Source organism: Atta colombica, unplaced genomic scaffold (assembly GCF_001594045.1).
Source record: "Atta colombica isolate Treedump-2 unplaced genomic scaffold, Acol1.0 scaffold123, whole genome shotgun sequence".
Taxonomy (NCBI): Eukaryota; Metazoa; Arthropoda; class Insecta; order Hymenoptera; family Formicidae; genus Atta; species Atta colombica.
The window spans coordinates 576,871-581,734 of NW_017259210.1; the positions used below are offsets into that span (position 1 = coordinate 576,871).

Below are 4,864 nucleotides of genomic sequence, written 5' to 3' on the forward strand. Positions count from 1 at the left end.
CTGTAAATTGAGATTTATCGATAATCCAACCTCAATGAAAAAGATAGACAATAGAGATAGTCATTCCGTTTTTTAATCAAAACAAATTAATTTCTAAGATTAAATACAAATTGTTATTAATTTGATATTAATTTTACTCACCTCAACCAGAAAATATTTTGTTTGCTTGCAGAAAATTCAACAAAACAAGATTAAAGATTAGCAATATATGCAATAAGTTTTTTTTACCTAAATGCTTATAGCTTTTATTATAAATTTGTATATAATTAGTAAATAAATAATAAATATATATGATGAAGTTATATAATTTATAGATATTTATATAGATACTAAATACATAACTATATACATAATTATATATGTATAGAAGAAAAGCTCTTATTATGAGATAATTCATTTTGGAGTTCATTTTGGATAAATGCTAGAAGTTTATGGACAGAATTAAAAAAATAATAGATCATTTGGAAGGGAATTTAATAAGCTATAAAATAATATTATATAAAATTTAATTCAAATTTCATTTTTTTTTAAATTAAAGAAAAAAGTAAGTAAATCGCAAAGTCAAAAAATTGTGCTCCTAATATGAGAAATCGATAAAATGCAAAGTATATCAGTATTGCAATTAAAAAACTTTATTAAATGTTTGTAAAATACAAATATAGCCAGCATGCGCAAAAAATGAGCATGCGATAGATTATACGCAGAACTCATCTTCAGGTAGTTCGAGAATCATAGAAATAGGCACTCGACATTCATTCCAGTTATTCTTTTTATTATTGTACAATAACATTTATACTTTAGCAACGATTTTCATTATAATATAAGAACATGGATTATTTTACATTAGAAATACTCTGGATATCTCATATTATGATTTCCACGCCTTACGGTTTTACGATCAAATCTAACTTCTACAATTAAGCAATTCAACATATCCCGTTTTTTTTTCTATTAATCGATCTTACTCTATCACTACATGAAAAATTTATTGCCAAATATTTATTTATTAAATAATAAACGAGGTTTAAAAGCTCATCTTAATGAAGCTTGAAGACATCCAAATTCTAAAATCTATTTTTATAATGATTACAGGCATGATCTAATAATAAACTTTCTATTAAATAGTTTTCAATCCAAGAGCAATAAATTTATGGTGGAACCAATATATAGCGTTTATTATTATAATGTAACAGAAACACCATTATCTCATATTAGGTGCCTATCTCATAATAGAAGGCTTTCCTCTATGTTTTTTATTAAATAATATAAACGTAGTAATTTCTCGTTGAAATCATAATAAAATCCATTTAAAAAAATCAAAATTGATTAAAGTCTCTTTCAAAAGAGAGAGAGCTTCATTTTGCTGATTGTAATATTCTTCCCTTCTACATAAAAATCGAAAGCAAAAACTTTTTAAATAATCAAAATTGAACGAGATGCTATATATCGAGCATCGCGATGATGATTGCTTACAGGAAGAACCGGTGGCCTCGATTTTCCGCGAGCGCGAGCGAAGCGGTAGCCGTAAACGGGGTGGTGCCGGTGAACGGATGAACTTGGACGACAAGGATCCGACAAAGCTATTCGTGGAGGAACTGCAGGACGGTTCTCCGTACGGAGCGCTCGTGGAAGTAGATGACGACGATTATCTAACTGCTTTACAATCGCTTTACGACAGATACAGAGCTGGTAGAGGGAACAAAGTATACGAGTGAGTTCGATCCTTTAATTCCTTTGACCTTTGCCAATAAAGATCACAACCATAAAGAGCGAACTTTAGAATTCTATTGATTTATGCATATATTAATTATATAAATTATAGATAAGTTGATTTAAGCTTGATGATGCGTTGTTGGAATATTCATTTAATATCGGTCTTCAAATTTATGCGCGATATCTCATATCTCAATCTAATTAAATAGTTCTAAAATATAAAAAAATAAAATTTTTTCATAAAAAAGATTTTACGGTAACAAACAAAGTCGTTAAATATCAGAGAAAAAAGTTGTAAATAAAATATTATAATAGAAGAACTACATTTTGAGTCAAACAAAAAAGAAAGACTAGGAATAATAGCAGATATTCAACAACACAAAATCCAAAATTGGAACTAAAAACGTCTCGTGTCCCGATTTCATATTGTATGAGTAATTTAAAGGAAGATTCCCAGTAAGCAAGAAACATTCCAGCAATCGTTGCTTATTTATATCACTCAAATATTTTTTTTCTCTAATAAAATATAATGAATTTTTGTATAATATTTTTCGTATAATATAATATCATTTTCGTCCTGAAAACGGAGCATGCGGATGATTATTAATGGGGTGAAAAAGGGACTTAAGAATATTTTCTCGATAGAACGACAGGACCAATGTCTTGGGGCGAGCTGCTTAGTAAAGGCCCATTGCTGAGAAGCCAGACGAAGGACGGCAACGACGACGAATTTGTGGATCGTAATCAAGATCAGGACATCCTGTACTTGCCGGCAGAACGTAGAAACGTAAATGGTTCTCCATTTCCCCATTTCGGTCATGAATTCGGCAGTTATCGCAAACTGACCAAACGCTATCCGGTCGCTAAGAGAAGCCCCAAGCCGACCCAAACCAGATTAAAATCCACGGATCCCAAGGTAACGCAAACAACGCCGCGCTATTTGAAGATAATGGGATAACTGGTCAGTCATCTGCTATCAATCGTTTCGTATTGATTTCGCAGAGCTTTTTACGAAATTACAAAAAATCGGACGATGTCGACGTGGACATACGTGGAAAGAACGATTTTGCAAAAATAAAAATTCAATCAATTCAGATACAAATCAATAAATAATTTTGTTGAACAGTCAAAATAATTAAAAATTTAGCTAGTTACGAAATGATTACAAATTTAGTTACATATGAATTTCAAAATGATTTTATTGGACCATCAAAATAAAAATTTAGGTACAGATCTAGATACAGAATATTTATGTAGAATGTTCAAGTATAATGTTCAAGTATAAGAGCAATGCTGTAAAAAGTTTTCAAGCAGCTTGATCCTCCATTCTTATTTTAAGGTTGCTCAAGATCTGGGAGCCCTATTCGGCACGCAATTCACGGACTCGCACAATCACACCCATAAATCCGATCACGATCACGACCACGATCACAAGCAAGAATTTAACCAGAGTCACGAATACAAGCACGAACCCAATCAGAATCACGATCACGAACACGAGCACGGTAGTCACGAAAGCAAGTCAGAAGCGCCATTGAAAATGACGCCAGCTCCGAAGGGACAAAAGGAAAACGCTACGAAGACGGCCAAATCGAAATTCATTCAGGTGAGGAAGAAGAGTGTCGACTGGTCGCAATATTTCGGCATCGATCGAAGGAAGAAGAAGGCCACCTTCACAGCCGGACAGGGCACGCAGAATCAGGACGACGAGTGGATGCTGCAACGCTACTATGAGGTAGATCGTAATTGTTAAAATTTTCTTGTTGGATGCATTACACAGTGGCGGCGATAAAAGGAAATAGATGTTTATCATTCATTTGAATCATCACTTTAATTAATTCAAATGCATAATTTCTTCCATATAATTTTTAGATTTTCTATAATCTTGTGATTTTATTTGGAGATTTTATTGAAAATTATTAATTTCATTGGAGATTCTATAGCTTTGTTAATAAATAAAACAAAATAAAATCCACTTGAAATTCATCTGCTATTTATATTAATAAATAATAATATAACTTTGACTATAAGTATAAAGTACTAATTTATTGTATTTTTTCAGAAAAGACGATAATAAAATTCAAAAGAAAACTAACAAAATGTTAAAACTGTTATAAAAATAAATAGTATTTTTCAATAAATTTATTTTTTGTTAAAACGTTTATATGAATTTTTGAAAATGTTTTAACAGAATATGGCCGAAAATTTGAAGTCAAAGGACGACGACGAGAATGAGCGGAAGGATAAACTTGAGCAGATGGACTCTAAATTAAAATATATTAAGGATCTAATTATTGAAGAAGCTATGAGGTACGCCGCTTCGGAAGATGAAGCAGATCTGCAAAAGGTAATTTTTCTGCTGATACTTCTGCATATAAGCTTCATTCGAATTATAAATAAAATTATTTCAAAATACTATACAACTAAAATTTTCGGAAAATATAAGTTTCCTAAACTATCCAATTTTTAATTACTATTTCGTCGATTAAAAAATATTTTTAAAAATTAAATATTTAAAAAAATTAGTTAGAAATTCATTAAAAGATAAAACGTAATCTGTAAAAATGTTATGTGACAGGTGAAGGATAAGTTAATGTCGCGAATGGCAGCGGCTTATTCATTGCAGAAGATGCGAAAAGCACTGAGCGAGCTTCGAAATAATGTCGCAGCTCAGAAGGAGGCACAGAGGATGCAGAAAGAGGCGCACAGTAATTTTACGTCTAATTTTCGGGAAAATAGCAACAGCAACACTAATCCAAGAACTAACAGCGGCACCGATAGTAAAACCAATGAGAAACGAAATAATATCAACAACAATTTAGAGGAAAGCGAGTGTGAGTATATTCAGAACAGAAGGAATCATGAAAAAAATTACGCAGAGTACCTAGATTCTCCAGAATTTGTGAATCAGCATTTATAGAATTTTTTAATAAAAATGTATATATTTTTTATTAATTAGATTTCTAAATCAGAGTTTTCCTAATTTAACTTTAATTAATTCAAGTGCATAATTTCTTCCATATATAATTTTTAGATTTTCTATAATCTTGTGATTTTATTTAGAGATTTTATTGAAAATTATTAATTTCATTGGAGATTCTATAGCTTTAATAAATAAAACGAAATAAAATCCACTTGAAATTAAATTAAA

At 30.7% G+C, this 4,864-nt stretch overlaps 2 protein-coding genes across 2 annotated transcripts in view; one reads left to right on the top strand and one right to left on the bottom strand.

The window, feature by feature from the left end:
- The window catches only part of LOC108694750, a 12,071-nt gene that overhangs the window by 6,109 nt on the left and 1,098 nt on the right, over nucleotides 1-4,864 (top strand). The window contains exons 4-8 of the mRNA XM_018204410.1: nucleotides 1,476-1,711; nucleotides 2,359-2,629; nucleotides 3,053-3,448; nucleotides 3,905-4,060; nucleotides 4,292-4,547. Of these exons, the coding sequence (XP_018059899.1) occupies nucleotides 1,476-1,711; nucleotides 2,359-2,629; nucleotides 3,053-3,448; nucleotides 3,905-4,060; nucleotides 4,292-4,547 (1,315 nt within the window). The remainder of the gene's footprint in view (nucleotides 1-1,475; nucleotides 1,712-2,358; nucleotides 2,630-3,052; nucleotides 3,449-3,904; nucleotides 4,061-4,291; nucleotides 4,548-4,864) is intronic.
- LOC108694751 overlaps nucleotides 1-4,864 on the bottom strand; it is a 14,858-nt gene that overhangs the window by 4,445 nt on the left and 5,549 nt on the right. The gene's annotated exons all lie outside the window — the stretch shown is intronic.